General features: G+C 35.9%; 1 protein-coding gene across 10 annotated transcripts in view; it reads right to left on the bottom strand.

Annotated features, from left to right (window-relative positions):
* Nbeal1 (neurobeachin like 1) overlaps positions 1–16,368 on the bottom strand; it is a 194,684-nt gene that overhangs the window by 68,293 nt on the left and 110,023 nt on the right. For all 10 annotated transcript variants that reach the window (XR_015737269.1, XM_087903350.1, XM_087903357.1 and 7 more), the window contains 5 exons: positions 16,230–16,368; positions 14,535–14,694; positions 13,738–13,826; positions 9,623–10,162; positions 5,496–5,671 (listed from right to left, as the gene is read on the bottom strand). The exon at positions 16,230–16,368 is cut by the window's right edge and continues 20 nt beyond it. Coding sequence is in view for 9 of the 10 variants with exons in the window: in XM_087903350.1 (XP_087759476.1) it covers positions 5,496–5,671; positions 9,623–10,162; positions 13,738–13,826; positions 14,535–14,694; positions 16,230–16,368 (1,104 nt within the window). In the remaining variant the exon portion in view is untranslated. The remainder of the gene's footprint in view (positions 1–5,495; positions 5,672–9,622; positions 10,163–13,737; positions 13,827–14,534; positions 14,695–16,229) is intronic.

Below are 16,368 nucleotides of genomic sequence, written 5' to 3'. Positions count from 1 at the left end.
CTGCTGCAGCCATTCGGGGACCGGTGGCTTTTCTGCCACTGCAGCCACTTGGGGATCCTGCAGCATTTTTTAATTTTACCATTATACCGCCCATACTCATGAATTAGAACAATTAATACTGGGACAATGGCAATGCCATCCCCATCAAATCTTATGACAACCTTCATATAGCTAGAAAAAGATTTCTAAAATTCACATAAAAGCAAAAAAGACCTCAAACAGCCAAAACACAAAGACTAACATGGCAAGAATCACACCAGATCTCACATATATTTCAGAGTGATAGACTCAAATACCATGTTATGACCACAAAAACAGATTTGTATAACAACAGAATACAGGAAAAGAAAATAAAGGTAAATAGAAGTCAGAAGTCACATTATTTTTGACAAAAAATAAAACCTATTATGGAGAGTAGTTTTACAAATAGAGCTGTAAAAACTATATTTTCGCATGTTGAAGAATGAAATGAAATATATTCACAGCTCTCATGCTGCATAAAAATCAAGTCAAAAAGGGTCAATAACCTTAAAGATCTGATAGTTTGAAAAATCTTGCAGGAATATACAAGATATAGGTAAGAGCATCCTACAGAGACTCCAGAAAGCATAAGAAATAATGTCAGGAATTGACAAACGGAAGAACATGACATTAAAAAGGTTTTGAAAAGCAAAAGAAACTATCACCAAGTGAGACAGCCTATGTAAATAAAAAAATCCTTGACAACTAGATATCATATAGGATTAGAATTTCAAGTATATAAAGAACTATAAAATTAAACCCCTTCCTCCAAAAACCAATCCAAAGAAATTATTTAATGAACTGATAGTTCTCAAAAAAATACAATCAGTAAATACTGAAAATTTTACATCTGTAAACATCAGGAAAATACAGAAAAAAAAAAACCCAACATATGTGCTCTTCGCTGAGAGAGTAGGCCTGAGCCAGAGACCTCTGTGGGAGTGGGCCCAAGCTAGGGGAATCTGTGGGAACAGATGTGAGCCAGCTACCTCAGCAGGAGCAGGACCAAGGCAGCGACCTCCACAGGAGCAGGTATAAGCGAGCATCCAGTGAGACAGCTGCCAGAACCAGAGACCTTTATCACACTGGGCATAAATCAACAACTTCTAAGGTATCTGATCTAAGCCAGGAACTCTGCTAGAGCAGGCCAAAGACAGCAATCTCAGCAGAAACATCCCCACGCAAGCAAAGCCCAAATGACCTCTGTTATTGCAGAGTGACACCCAGGAACATAGAGTGACCAGCGAAGTGACTGAACCATTGCCCTGACTACACCATCAGGAGCAACCATGTGAGCCTTGGATCCACTGGCACCTGGAAGATTGATCACTAGAGACACAGACAGCTCCAAATACACCAGTCAGAGGAAAAGATGGGTAGACAAGGAAATAACACACTGAACACCACCAAGAGCAACACGACACCAATAAAAAACTAGTGGCCCAACAAGACTTGAACACCCAGATATAGATGAAGGAGAAGAAAATCATCTAAAAAATAACTTTAGAATACTTGAGGCCCTTAAGGAAAAAAAATAAAAAAAATTAAACAAAAAAATTGGAAGGCATCAACAAATTCCTTAAAGAAAATCAAGAAAAAGAAATCAAACATATAAAAGAAACTATTTAAGACTTGGAAACGGAAATAGAGACAATAAAGGAAACACAAGCTGAGGGAATTATAGAAATAGAAATCATGAGAAAACGATCAGGAACCACAAATGCAAGCATAAACAGCAGAATATAAGAGATGGAGGAGAGAATTTCAAGTGTTCAAAATAATAGAGAAAATAGACTCATCGGTTAAAAAAAAACCAGTAAATCTAACAAAAGCACAAAAACACAAAAAATCCAGGAAATATGGGACACCATGAAAACACCAAACCTAAGAATAATAGGTATAGAAGAAGTCCAACTTAAAAGGACAGAAAATATGTTTAACAAAATCATAGACAAAAACATTCTCAACCTAGAGACTGATACACATATGAAGATAAAAGAAGTTTACAGAACACCAAATAGACTGAATCAAAAAAAACTCCCCTCACCACATACTAATCAGAACACTAAACATGCAGAATAAAGAAAGAATATTAAGAGCTGCAAAGGAAAAAGGTCAAGTAACATAAAAGCAGACCTATCAGAATTACAACTGACTTTTCATTGGAGACAGTTAAAGCCAGAAGGTCATGGTCAAGTGTTATGTAGACATTAAGAGACCATGGATGCAAGCCCAGACTACTATACCCAGCAAAACTTTCAATCACCATAGAAAAACAAAACAAGATATTCCATGACAAAAACAGATTTAACTAAGCTACAACCTCAGCCCTATACAAAATACTAGAAGGAAAACTCCAAGCCAAGGAAGTTGGCTACATCCACAAAAACATACAATAGATGATCTCACAGTAGCAAATCCCAAAGAAGGGGAAAACACACAAAATAACATCACCAACAAGGAAAACTAAAATAACAGGAGATAGCAATCACTGGCCACTAATATCCCTTAATATAAATGGACTCAACTCACCTATAAAAAGACACAGGCAAACAGATTAGATATGAAAACAGATCTTCAAAGAAAAATGAATATCAGTACTCCACAAATTGTTCTACCCAATAGAAACAAAAGGAACACTGCCAAACTCTTTTTATGAGGCTTCAATTACATTGAATACCCAAACCACATAAAGACATTACTAAGAAAAAAAAATAACAGACCAATCTCACTCATGAACATGAATATAAATGCTAAATAAAATACTGGCAAAATAAATCCAAAAATACAATAGAAAAAGAATCCACCATGATCAAGTTGGCTTCATCCCAGAGATGCAGGGATAGTTCAAAATATAAACAAACTGAAAAATAAAAGCCACATGACCATCTCATTTGATGCTGAAAAAGCCTTCGACAAAATACAGTATCTCTTCATGATAAAGGTCTTGGAAAGACAGGGATTCAAGGAACATACCTAAACATAATAAAGACAATATACAGCAAGCCAACAGCCAGTATCAAACTAAATGGAGAGAATCTCACAGTACTCCCACTGAAATCAGTAACAAGACAGGGTTGCTCACTCTCTCTGTATCTATTCAATTCAATTTTTAAGGTCCTAGCTAGAGCAATAAGACAACAAAAGAAGATAAAGGGGATACAAATCAGAAAAGAAGAAGTCAAAATCTCACGTTTTGCTGATGATGTGATAGTTTACATAAGCGACCTCCAACATTCTGCCAAAGTCAGAAAAACATCACCCTTCACAATAGCCATAACAGCTTAAAATATCTCAGAGTAACTCTAACCAAACAAGTGGAAGACCTGTATGACAAGGACTTTAAATCTTTGAAGAAAGAAATTGAAGAAGACACCAGATGGTGGAAAGATCTCCCATGCTCTTGAGTGGGCAGAAGTAACATAGTAAAAATGGCAATCTTATCATAAGCAATCTACAGATTCAATGCAATGCCCATCAAAATTACAGGAAAATTCTCCACAGACCTCAAAAGAATGGTACTCAACTTCATATGGAAAAGAAAAGAAAAAAAAAACCCTCAGGATAGCCAAAACAGTCCTGCACAAAAAGGAACTACTAGAGACATCACAATCCCTGACTTCAAACTCTACTACAGAGCTACAGTACTAAAAACAGCCTGGTATTGGCATAAAAATAGACAGGAAGACCAATGGAACCGAATCAAAGACCCAGATATCCATACATGTATGAAAACCTGATTTTTGACAAAGTAGCAAAAAATATAAAATGAAAAAAAAGAAAGCATATTTAACAAATAGTGCTGGCATAACTGGATATCAACATGTAGAAGAATGAAAATAAATCCCTATCTATCATCATGCATAAAACTCAAGTCCAAATGGATTAAAGACCTCAACATAAAGCCAGCCACACTGAAACTCAAAGAAGAAACAGTGGGAGTACACTTGAACGTATTGGCACAGAAGATCACTTCCTAAATATAATCCCATTATCATAGACCCTGAGAGCAACGATTAATAAATGGGACTTCCTAAAACTGAAAAGCAAAGGACACAGTCACCAAGTCAAAACGGCAGCCTACAGAATAGGAAAAGATCTTCACTAACCCCACATAAGACAGAGGTCTGATCTCCAAAATACACAGAGAACTCAAAAGATTTGTCATAAAAAGAACAAATAATCCAATAAAAAATTTGGAGTATAGAGCTAAACAAAGAACTCACAACAGAGGAATCTAAAATGGCTGAAAGACACTTAAGGAAGTGCTCAATATCCTTAGCCATCAGAGAAATGCAAATCAAAACGACATTGAGATTGTATCTTAACACCTGTAAGAATGGCCAAGATAAAAAACACAACAACTTCTGTTGCAGAGAATATTGGGTCAAGGGAATACTCCTCCATTGCTGGTGGGAGTGCAAATTGGTACAGCCCCTCTGGATATCAGTGTTGTGATTTCTCAGAAAATTAGGAAACAACCTTCTTCAAGACCAAGTAATACCACTTTTGGGTATATACCCAAAGGATGCTCAATCATGCCACAAGGACATGTCCTCAACTATGTTTTTAGTGGCATTGCTTGTCATAGCCAGAACCTGGAAACAACCTAAATGCCCCTCGACTGAAGAATGGATAAGGAATATGTGGTACATTTACACAATGGAGTACTACACAGCACAGAAAAAAAATCACATCTTGAAATTTGTAGGCAAATGGATGGATCTAGAAAATACCACATTGAGTGAGGTAACCCAGACCCAGAAAGACAAATATCATATGTACTTACTCATAAGTGACTTTTAGACATAAACCAAAGAAAACCAGCCTATAATTAACAATCCCAGAGAACCCAGACAACAATGAGAACCCTAAGACAGGCATACTTGGATCCAATCTACATGGGAAGTAGAAAAATACAAGATTTCCTGTGTGAACTGGGAGCATGGGAACCATGGGAGAGGGTTGGAGGGGAGATGAAGTGAAGGGAAGGGAGCCGACAAAAATGTAAACCTCAATAAAATCAATGAAAAATAAAAAATTCAGGAAAACACAAAGTAAGACTTCTTTCAGGTTCCTTCTCACCCGAGACTCAGAATGAATATCAAGAGAACAAATGACAAGAAATGTTGGTGAGGATGTAGGAAAAGAGGAACCTGCCTACATTGCTGATAAGTAAATTTCTACTGCAAATATGGAAATCAATATGGTTACTATATATAAAACCACCATATGACCCATATGTATCACTCTTGAAAGCACTTAACTTTAAATATATTTAAATCTTCTGAAACTGGAATTTGTACTTTTTTCTACACTCTACTACAACAGTAAAACCAAGGAAGAAAAATATTAAATAGCTTCTTTCTTCTCTCTACCTCTATTATATACTGAATTAAGGAATCAGTATTTAATTTTAGTCTCTCACTCCGTTCTAGGCAGGGGTTCACAAAAATCAATGACTGAATACTTACGTTAGTTTTATTTCATCCGATGGTCGAAGTAGTTCACTTGATATTCCTGGTTTAGTTAATGCTGAAAACACTTGTCCTCTTTCAATCCAAGTGTCTTCATCAGACTTTTCTAGTCCTTTACACATTATATAATTCAAAATATTTGTAACCAACTGAAGAAGCTCCTCTTCACATTCCTATAAAATATTAAGTAATATTAAATTATTAGTTAGGAAATATTAAAAAGCATAACACAGATCCATCTATATATACTTATTATTTACATGTTATTTTTTAAATTATTTTTAATTATGTGTAGATATGTTTCTGAATGTGTGAATGGGCACATAAGTGCAAGTGCCTCAGGAAACCAAAGCTATCAGATCCCTGGAGCTAGAGTTACGTACAGTTGTGAGCTTTCTGATGAGAGTTCTGGGAATGGAACTCAGGTCTTCTGGAAGCACATCAAGTACTCTTAACTCCTGAGGTCCCTTTCCTGTCCCCTTTTAACATGCCTTTATTGCCTGAAGACACAAAATGTGTCAGATGCAGGCTTTGTTCTAAAGAGAGGGATGGGGAGCTAGAAAGATGGCTAAGTAGTTACGGGTCAAAGTGGTTCAATTCAGGCACCCAAATGGTGGCTTACAACCATTCATAACTTGAATTCCAGGACATTCAATCCCTTTGTGTGTGTGTGTGGGGGGGTTCAGGACAGGGGTTCTGTGTGTAACAGCCCTGGCTGTCCTTGAAATAGCTGATGTGGGAGTCCCTCTGTGTTGCTGTGATACCATCAATGAATAAAGAAACTGCCTTGGCCTTTAGATAGGGCAGAATTTAGGTAGGTGGGGTGGACTGGACTGAATGCTGGAAGAAAAAAGGGCAGAGTCAGAGAGATGCCACGGAGCCACCAGAATCAGACAGGCTAAAACAAACTTTGCTGGTAAGCCACTGCTACACGGCAATACAAAGATAAATGGAGATGGGTTAAATTAAAATATAAGAGTTAGCCAATAAAAAGCTAGAGCTAATGGGCCAAGCAGTAATTTAAATAATACAGTTTCTGTTTGATTATATCGTGTCTAAGCTAGCTGGGTGGCTGAGACGAACAAGTGGTTCCTCCTCCAACAGACTGGTGCCCACATGGACAGCTAAATCCACTTATAAAACCTAAGAGAGTTTGAAAAGGAATTCTAGACACAAAAATACAGAGTTTAACACAGCTTCTTTCTGCTTGCTGGCAGCATGGAGTAGCTCCATTAAGAAAAGTTTTCCTCGCTCAGCAGTAGCAGCAGAGGAAAAAAGTCGCACCATTTTGAAATGCAGGCTTTCTGGGACGAGCTGCCAGCACAACTTCTGGCTCTTTCAGGAGACCAAGTATTTGGATGGGGTTTGTGTGCAGATTGCTGCAGCTTGCTTAATGGCGACATTGATTGGCTGTGTGCCTGAGAATGGAGCAGTGTCCATGGCTCTCAGAGTGGCAAGCAGCTCACCATGCTGGACTGTGCAGAGCAAGCAGGCACACCATATATATCTTAGTAATGGCACAGCTTAAGTTTTAGACTGGGTGGGCAAGCAGTTAGTACTGTATAAACCTTAGTACTGGCGCACCTTAAGTTTTAAGAAGCGCTTAGCATTTTAAAAAGTGCTCCTGGACAGTAAAGAATTACAGCTATGCAATAAACACAAATCCAGATGAGTCATAGTGATGGATAAATGTATGGAGGCTTGGGAGAGAGAAGAAAAAGAGTACAGAGAGTTGGAAAAGAAGTAAATTGTTTTTTAAAAAAAAGTCTTTAAAGAGACAGTACAGACAGTCATAGATTAAAAGGAGTAAAGAAAAACAAGCCACGTCAAAATGGAAAATTCACAGAGAGTCTGGATTATGTATGTATATTATTATGTTAACTTTGAATTTTTTTGACTGTGAATGAGTTAGGTATAGAGAAACATTTTGCTGTATGGGCTGCTAAGCTAAATCAGCATGTATATTAAAAGGGTATCATGGCTTCAAATTTGGGTCTAGGATATGTTGCTTTGAAAAAGAGTTTCTTCTCTTGTTTCCACAGAGGATGAGAACCTGTGCACTGCTTCCAGACTGGTGTGGTTTGATAGAGCACGACCCACTGAAAGGTTGCCGTGAACACCCTCAAAAAATTACTTCACCCACCTGCTGACTGAGATAAACCCAGCACACAGGATACACCATGAAAGACCTGATTAACAGCACCCCCAAAATGCAGGAAGCAGTATGAACAGATCTACACCCATATTCCTAAATATTGTTTATAATAGTTTCTTTGCATTTAAAGGGGGATATGCTATAGGTATGAATAATTTGCATTGGTATGTATCTTGGTTAATTGGAACAAATTTAAGGTCAATTTTGTTATGTATATTTATGATCTTCATTAAGGTATTGTGAGTGTGCAGTTCATTTTAAAATGTAATATATAATTCAGCAATATAGGTAAAGTCATCTATAATAATCAAGCTTGTAGTCATGTTAGTTAGATTTTCTACATGTACAGAGATGTATTTCACTTAGATAGGCATTCTTCAAATCTTTCAGAGATTTCAGAATATGGCATTTAAAATATTTTAAAACTTCAGAGTTATCATGACAATGAGACACATCTGCTCCTAGAAGCACAAGCTACTTTAAGAAGGTGGGCATTGAAGAGGCTCCTTATAGAGTTAGTTAGCCATTTGGGCAAGAAACTGCTCTTTCCTGGACTGTTTAACTGGACATGAAGGACCCGCAGAGAAATGACTGCTGAACTTGCCTAAAGGTTAGATGATACTCTGCTTCATGAAAGTGTCTCTAAGACATTCTGCAGGATATAGAAGTAATTGAACTGTCTTTCAAATTTCCTGCTTCATGGAAAAGTCTGCTGGATACTATGGGCCTGTAGGCTGAAGATGGATGCCCCAACAGTACAGAACTTTGGGTGGCTGTTTAAGCAGCAAGATATCTCTGTCAATTCTAGAGTTTTGGAAGTTGATTACAATGTACTTCCTATTTACTTAGGTAGTATTTTATCCTCCTGGAGTGTTTGATAGAGTTGACGAATTTATACTTATAGTCTTCCTTAGTTATGATAAAAGATAAAATAGATATAAATATTTACTGTAATTCTTGCTTGATAACTATTTCGTTATACATAATTTTACTACGTTAAAGTCAAAACCTTCCTTTTTATTTAAACAGAAAAGGGAGGTGATGAGGGATTCCTCTCTGTGTGCTGTGATTACCATTAATGAATAAAGAAACTGCCTTGGCCTACTGATATGGCAGAACTTAGGTAGGCAGGGGGGACTGGACTGAATGCTGGGAGAAAGAAGGACGGAGTCAGAGAGACGCCATGGAGCCACCAGAGTCAGACTTGCTGAAACTTTGCTGGTAAGCCACTGCAATGTGGTGATAATGAAGATAGGTTTAATTAAAATACAAGAGTTATTCTTATAAAATAAGAAGTGAGAGCTAATGGCCCAAGCAGTGATTTAAATAATATAGTTCCTGTTTGATTATTTTCTATATCCTGCAGAATGTCTTGCAGACACTTTCATGAAGCAGGAACCCCCAAAGGATCATTTCTCCTTTAGGCAAGTTCAGCAGTCATTTCTCTACAGGTCCTTCAAGTCCAGTTAAACAGTCCAGGAAAGTGCAGCTTTATATCTAAGCTAGCCAGGCAGCCGAGACGAACAAGCAGCCCCTCCTCCAACAAACAGCTCTTATACAACAGGCTGGTCTTGAACTTACAGAGATTCACCTGCCTCAGCCTCCCCGAGTGCTGGGATTAAAGGCAACTAAAAGTCCTTTTTGACCTCAACAGGCACCAGGCACAAATATGGTACATGTACACATAAACACACAAGCAAAATATTCATAAACACAGAGCAAAATGTAACATGTGCGTGTTGGTATGCTCAAGTCCTATTACCATACATATACATACAAATAACAAATACGGGCACATCAAAACAAAACAAAAAAGGAAGATATTTACAAGTGACTTGTGACAATGACCCTTCTAAGTTTTAGATGAGACTTAGACTATGAATGGAAATATTAGTTAATGGCTCACATATTGCAAAGGACCAGATATAATGAGAATTAAAACTGATTTTGGAATGATAAGCAAATTTACCTCTTGACTTTCAAGGAAAGTGAAGTCATCACTAAAGTCCATTTCATTTGTGATACTCCTTTCTCTGTCAGACGGCATAGAAAACGACTTAGTAGACTCCACTGGGGATGGTGTGCTAGGTGAACTATCTGGCATTTGACTTCCACACTCACTCAGTTCACATGAGTCAGTTCCACTGAGATCTAAACTTAGATGGGAAGTGTTACTATGCCAGAATTCTTCTTCATTTTCTGACTTGAAAGATAATTCTACTTCAGAGTTTACTTCTTGAACTAATGGTGTGTTTGAGTTCAGGGACTGACTATCTTCCAAACTCCAATGATCTGAAGATACAACAGGTAATGTCATCTTTTCATCATCTAGCTTTTCAGTTGACATATTTTTATTTTCTTTCATTGAAACAGCCTTTCCTTGTTTATGAAGAGAATTTGCATTTTCAAAGTTTGCTTTTAAGAGAAGTCTAACAAAGGTATCTTGCCAACCCACTTGTTGTGCTATCTGGTATGCTGCATCTGGCTGGGACTGCAAAATCTGTAATATCTGCAAAGAGAACACAAAACAGAAATTACAAAAAAATACAAAGCTCTTCAAAAGGTATACAATATTTTTATGAAAAGATCTCTTTTCAATTATTTTAATAACAGAGTAATTTACTGAGAAACAATAAAAGAATACACTTTCAAATTAAGTTCTCTGTGTGTGGCATATATGAATATGTGTGCATGTACAGATACATATGCTTACTCATAGAGTACAGAAAAGGATTCTGAATGCTTTATTCTATCACTTCCTACCTCATTCCCTTGTAGGAAGGTTTCTCACTGAACCTGGGCTAGGGCAATGGCCAGCAAGACTCAGCTACCTTATGCCTCTAGCTCCTAAAATGCTGGGGTTGCAGACAACACACAAGAACACATACAGCTTTTTACAAGGGGGATGAGGACTCCTTCTTTATGCTTGTGAAATTACTGTTATTGACTGATTTATCTTGTCAGCCCAGGATTATGTTCTTAATAGATTATAAAATATTCGAAGCTCGTTGATATTATAGTATTAATAAATCTAATATTACTTCTGCAGAGTAAAGATGTGCTAAAGAACACAGAAACTACGTGAAATTAATTTGTTGAAATAAAGTATTAATAAGCTAAAAGTATATATAAAATTTAATAAAATGATCATTATGTCAATCATATCAGTTTTCATGAGCTTATTATATTTTTGAAGCAAGGATTATTGAGTAACTGACATGTATCAGCAACGAGCTTAGATAGCAGAGCTAGGGCACACAAGACAATATTCTTTTAGTTATTTTATTGAGCTTTACATTTTTCTCTATTCCCTTCCCTTCCTCTCCCCTCCTCTTCTACTCTCTCCCATGGTCCCCATGCTCCCAATTCACTCAAGAGATCTTGTCTTTTTCTACTTTCCTGGGATTTTGATGGGCATTGCATTGAATCTGTTGATTGCTTATGGTAAGATTATCATTTTTTACTATGTTAATTCTACTTCCTCAAGAGCATGGGAGATTTTTCCACTATCTGGTGTCTTCTTCAATTTCTTTCTTCAAAGATGTAAAGTTCTTGTCATATAGGTCTTCCATTTGTTTGGTTAGAGTTACTATGAGATATTATAAGCTATTGTGGCTATTGTGAAGGGTGATTCTATGATTTCTTTCCCAGCATTTTTAACATCTGTATACACGAGGGCTATTAATATTTGTGAGTTAATCTTGTATCCTGCTACATTACTGAAAGTGTTTATGAGTTGTAGAGGTTGCGATGCCAACTTATGCTGGGGATGTTGTGGTGTAAAAGGAACAGTTCAATATTGCTAGTGGTAATGCAAGCTGGTACAACCCCTTTGGAAGTCAGTATGGCAATTTCTCAGAAAATTAGGAAATAACCTTCCGCAAGACCCAGTAATACCACTTTTGAGTATATATCCAAAGGATGCCCAATTGTGCCACAAGGACATGTGCTCAACTATGTTCATAGCAGCATTGTTTGTCATAGCCAGAACCTGAAAACAACCGAAATGCCCTCAACCAAAGAATGGAGTATTACACAGTAGAAAAAAGGATATCTTGAATTTTGCAGGAAAATAGATGGAGCTAGAAAACATTATTTTGAGTGAGGTAACCCAGACACTGAAAGACAATTATCACATGTACTCACTCATAGGCGGTTTTTAAATATAAAGCAAAGAAAGCCAGCCTATAAACCACAATCCCAGAGAACTTAGACAACAATGAGGACATTAAGAGAGGCATACATAGATCTAATCTACATGGGAAGTAGAAAGTAGAAAAAGACAAGATCTCCTGAGTAAATTGAAAGCATGGGGACTTTGGGGGTGGGCTCAAGGGGAGGAAAGAGGCAGGGAGGGGAGCAAAGAAAAATATAGCTCTCAATAAAAACCAATAAAAAATACACATGAAAATTTTAATTTTAGCATTTAACTTTTAATTAGTTGATAGAGATGCCTCTGATACTTTTTAAAATCATTAACTGGTCTCGTAATGGTTGGGTTACATTTGACTATATTATGTAATAGGAAATATTTACATATTTGCGTTTTCTTGCATCGTTTTTATTCACATTAATAGTAATAGGTACTAATAACAAAAAGATGTTAATAAAACATGGAAAAAGAAGAAAATTGTCTATCAATATGAAACCACATAATATTCAAAAGATTAAACACAGAATAAAAGCTATACAACCAAATATGTTGAGATGGCTTAGTGGGTCATGTGGTAAGGGTTACCAGTACAGGAGACAAAATGTCATAATCAAAATGAAGCACAAAGCCAAAGCAAGTCTTCCAAAGGTTACATGTAAATTGAAGATAAATTATAGGAACTTTTATAAACAAATATTAGGAAATTATTTCCATAAAGTTGAAAAGACAAAGAAAATTTTAAAGGTATATCCAACATGAGATCATGAGCTCCTGCATATGAGGATAGCTATGAATGAAGCTCAACACATGTTTAGAAAACAATGTCATGTCATAATGTCAAAAATTTAGACATAAGGGTTCCAGAAAGATGGCTTGGTTGAAAAAAGGCACTTGATGCCCAGCCTGAAGACTTGGGTTTGATCCCTGGGATCCATCCACAAAGCAGAAGAACCAACTCCCCAAGTGGTCTTCTTAGTTCCACTTTCTCACTGAAGCATGGGCATACTCACACTTGAATGTACACCCCCCACACACGAAATAAATAAAATGTAATAAAAATTTTAAAATACATTTAGATAGTTAGACCCTTTGAAATATGGTGAATCCGTTAGAAATGACCAGGACCAGACCCAGATGAAGTGGTAAATGTTTGCATCACCAGCCACTTGGGAAACTGAAGCAGAAGATCAAAACTTTAAGGTAAGTTTGAGAAACTTAAGATTGTTTCTTCAAAGTAAAAAAATTTAAAAGGAACATGGAGTGTAGTGTTTACCACAAAGAAAGGGAGAAGGATGGGGAAAGAAGATCAGGGGAGGAAAAGGGGAAATGGGCAGGGAGGAGGAAAAAAGTGTACACGCACTGAGGCTCTGGGAAAGGGTGGTGTTTCTGGTGATAAATAATGAAAAGGAATTATTTACAGAAGGGGAAGTAAAGCTAACTCTTGACATACTGGAACTGGGTAGTGGTGGTGCATGCCTTTAATCCCAGCACTCCAGGAGATAGAGACAAGGAGGATCTCTGTTAGTTAGAGGCCAACCTGGTCTACAGAGTCTGAGTTTCAGAATAGCCAGGGCTATACAGAGAAACTCTGCTTCAAAAAACTAAACAAAAAATGACATACTGACTTATTATAATTACATGAAGTTGATTCTTTTCTAAAAGGAACAATTTATTATTTATTTATGTGAGTGTGTATTTATTTAATTTAAGACAATCTTGGATTACATAGGCTGGCTTATGATCCTTTTGCCTGAGCCTCCCATGAGGTGTGATTAAAGTTATACATCACCATGTCTAGTTTAAGCTGCTTATAATAATTTCTATTATGAAATAAGCAAACATAGAACTTGTATCTGCTACAAACTACTCAAAGAAAAACAGTCACAGTAAGATGATCTTATTGTAAAAATACTTCTTGAAAATTTACTAACCTTTCTACAGAGGACCATTCTGACATTTACGTGTGTTCTGTGAGAGATATATACTACAGATAACAGATCTTTGAAATTGATAACAGGATCTATGATTAAAGAAAAGTTAAAATTAAATTTCATGGATATCCAAAGAAAGAACAGTATTACTTGTATGAATGCTGAAGTAATTATTCACTTTCCAAGAAGAACTATAGGTATGTTCAAATATTCCCCCAAAACTTCAGGTTGATAATACTCAAATCAAGCCTACATAACTTCTCTTTCTTTGATTGCCTGAGTATATGGTCTATACCTCAGGGATACAGTACTAATATCTTTTATATAAATGGGTTACCAATGAGACTTGATAAACTACTTAGCAAACCACTGAAGATAAAGAGCCTCATTTCCAGACCCAAGTCGAACATCTGCCATAAATTCTACTTTGTGACTAAGTACAGAAAAAAATATTACAAAACATTAGAAAGAAAATATGTATTAAATTTGTTTTCATTTTACCTCTCAGAACATAAATACCTTTAAACTTTTAAGCTCTTTTTATATATATTTTCTTTAATGCTCTTTTTCTATTTAGGAAACCAATCATTAACTTGGCTACTCAGTTAGTAAACATTTACTTTAAAGCTATGTCCTGGAAGTAAGAAGCAAGTAACAGGTATATATTTTCTAAGAAACACCCTGCAAAATCAAATAACAAGTAATTTAAAAACTAACCTGAAAGAAATTTTTAAGAAAACTTTCACAGAGAAAAACCAATTTCTTAAACACATCACTGTTACAAATCTTAGTCATACCTGTATTAATGATTTGATTGACAAGGTTTTTAATGAGAGACATATTAACTGGAACTTCATTAAGGAGGAGTCCAATTCCTGAATAGCCAACTTCTCTAAGACGGATGCGTTGTTTACTACGTTCATAAACACTGGTGCATTTTAACATCTGTTCTATAACCTGGTCACAAAAAGTAATACAATCTTTTCAATACAGAGAAACATTGGGTTTTGGATCGTTAATAAATTTTACTGAAACTGTATCTATATTTGTGTAAATAACGTTTAAAACTCTAGTTTAAATACGGCCAATGAAAGAGTAGTATATATAGTTAGCAGACATGAAGAAAAGATCTATGTGTCAAGATATTACTATTATCATTATCATTCATTTTTTGTTTTGTATTTTAGATAAGGTCTCTCGATATAGCACCAGCTAGCCTGGAACTCACAACGTAGAGACTAGGCTATCCTGTCTTCCACTGCTAGGACTGAAGGTATGTGCTATCACACCCAGCCTAAAATGGTCTTAACTCATTTACATAACAGACCCAATTTCAAGAACAGAAAACCCAAATTTTAGGGAAGCAACCCAAATAATGTACATCTAAAAATGGGAGTAAAAACTGGATAAAAACTGAACATTCCAGGGGTAAAAGTAATGTTATGCAAAAGGTTATTTTCTTATAAACTATAAAAGGATAATTGTGTCAGAATATCATATACAATCACTAAAAAAATTTTTATAAGAAATAATATTTCCTCTCTATGAATAAACCCTAGTGAGAGCAGATGCTTCCAAGAGCAGCCTCACTGGTAACCAACCATAGGCAACCCTAAAAAACAAACTACTTTAGACCTTTTCTTCATCATTGTATTCTAAAGCTTAGTGATTTGAAACACAAGCAATCAAAACATAAACCCTTAAAAGCATATTTAATAACGTAACTCTAAAAATAATGTAAAAACAAAAAACATCAGACAATTAAGGACAAGGAGAATTTAACTAAGAAAAAAGCTGGTAGATATATGCCTGGATCTTATATTTTTAGTTAACAAAAATTTAAAAACAGTGACTTCAGATAAGGGTTCAGAGTCTTTACAGTTTGGATAGCAAATAAAATATACTCCATGTGTTTTAACAAAGTCATTAGTCTATCAGCTTCAATTTATCACCTGTAATACAGGAGTAAGAAAAGTATTTATCTTCTAAAACAGTGGTAAGGACTAAGAAAACTACTCCCCGAAGAGTACAAAATGATTGAAATATAGTGAGCATTATAGAAGTGCTGCTATTATTAACTGCTAAAATGACCTGATGTACTACACCGATGTACTTTACGTCAAGGAAGAACTCACAGGTTTTATATTAAGAAAAATATGACCAAGCAGATATTCCACTGAGATAATTTGCCTGGTTATATTAATTTTTGCTTGCTATTTTGATGTTTTTGTTTGTTTAGGTTCCCCCCCCTTTTTTTAGTTGTACTAGTAAGATTTGGGGGAGGGACATAAACCTAGCACATACTAAGCCAGTACTATACTACTTAACTATAGTTAAGTTTTTAAACTATAGTATAGTTTTTAAAATACACAAACAACATGAAAAATATATAACTAAACTTAAGAAGTATGCAAAAGTAATCTAGTTATACAGTAAACTCATATACTTACAAATGTACCCAAGATATAAAGATGCCTACAAAATTTGTGTACCTTAAAAATGATTTCTCTTAGTTTGTCAGAGTACTTCTGATTTAGTAGCAAAGCATACAGTATATCAGCATTTCCTGGTTCAAACATCAGTGAGAAAAGCTGACCTCTAGTTGGGCTGGTTCGTAGAAGACTGAAGAGT

This window comes from Myodes glareolus, chromosome 1 (genome assembly GCF_982192425.1).
Source record: "Myodes glareolus chromosome 1, mMyoGla1.1, whole genome shotgun sequence".
Taxonomy (NCBI): Eukaryota; Metazoa; Chordata; class Mammalia; order Rodentia; family Cricetidae; genus Myodes; species Myodes glareolus.
The sequence above is the reverse complement of the archived record's forward strand: the minus strand, read 5'-3'. Positions and strand labels throughout refer to the sequence as shown.